This window comes from Triticum dicoccoides, unplaced genomic scaffold (genome assembly GCF_002162155.2).
Source record: "Triticum dicoccoides isolate Atlit2015 ecotype Zavitan unplaced genomic scaffold, WEW_v2.0 scaffold8705, whole genome shotgun sequence".
In the NCBI taxonomy this organism is placed as follows: Eukaryota; Viridiplantae; Streptophyta; class Magnoliopsida; order Poales; family Poaceae; genus Triticum; species Triticum dicoccoides.
The window spans coordinates 30,353-31,367 of record NW_021306481.1 but is presented as its reverse complement, the minus strand read 5'-3'; the positions used below and the strand labels follow the sequence as shown (position 1 = coordinate 31,367).

The 1,015-nt window shown below is 45.7% G+C and overlaps 1 protein-coding gene across 1 annotated transcript in view; it reads left to right on the top strand.

Moving 5' to 3' along the window:
* The first annotated feature begins 15 nt into the window (after window positions 1–15).
* LOC119348153 (36.4 kDa proline-rich protein-like) overlaps window positions 16–1,015 on the top strand; it is an 11,078-nt gene continuing 10,078 nt past the window's right edge. The window contains exon 1 of the mRNA XM_037616482.1: window positions 16–423. Coding sequence (XP_037472379.1) covers window positions 30–423 — 394 coding nt within the window. The 5' untranslated portion in view covers window positions 16–29. The remainder of the gene's footprint in view (window positions 424–1,015) is intronic.

The following is a 1,015-nucleotide window of genomic DNA, read 5'->3' as shown; positions in this document are numbered from 1 at the left end:
TACCGCCATCACCAACCCTTGTGACTCCGATGCCAGCACCAACCCCTGTCTCTCCAACGCCAATCCCGGTGGCCCCAACACCGACCCTCGTGATGCCGCCAGCACCCACCCCTGTGACTCCGACGCCACCCCCAGCCCCGGCCCCAGCGCCGGCTACATCGACCGGCAAGTGCCCCGTGGACACACTGAAGCTACTTGCGTGCGTGGACGTGCTCAATGGGCTGTTGCACGCGGTGATCGGCAGTAGCGCCAGGAATACATGCTGCCCGCTGCTGTCCGGCGTTGCCGACCTCGACGCTGCTCTCTGCCTTTGCACCACCATCAAGGTCAAGGCCCTCAACATCAACCTCATGCTGCCCATCGCCATCGAGGTGCTCGTCAACCAGTGCGGCAAGAGAGTGCCGAAAGACTTCCGCTGCCCTAATTAAGCTCCATAGATTACTATATGTACTATCAGTATCACCAGCATATGAATGTGATACATGCATTAAATTCTCTTGTGTGGTCACACAGGTGACATATCGAAGTGTAATAATCTATATGTACATGGATTTGCAGCTCTGACTCGCTACTTGTGACGGGGAGCTGTGGAGCATGCGTACATTGTGTTTGTGTAACAGCGTATCCTATAGTAACCGTATAACATGCTACCAATTGTGGTCTTCCATCGGTTTTGTAGTGTGTGTTTTCTTTTTGAAGAACTATGAATAAAATGTTGGTACTGTGTAAAAGAAGTTTTCACATCCACTTGTAACCCATACCAAGATACTTGTTGAACCATACGCTTTACAGGATTCGGATTTTCGTGTTGAACATTTTGATATATTATACATTTTTTTCCGAAATCGTATGCAAAAGTTATAGCCCTTTTACTTTTTCATAACACTTTTTTGCAAAACATGTACAAATTTAAGTTTTTAAATTTTCCTAACTAGTAGATGTACTAATATAATTACATCTCAAAGGATTTTATTTTTTGAAGTTTTTATCATTTTCTGTTGTTTTTTCAAATCTG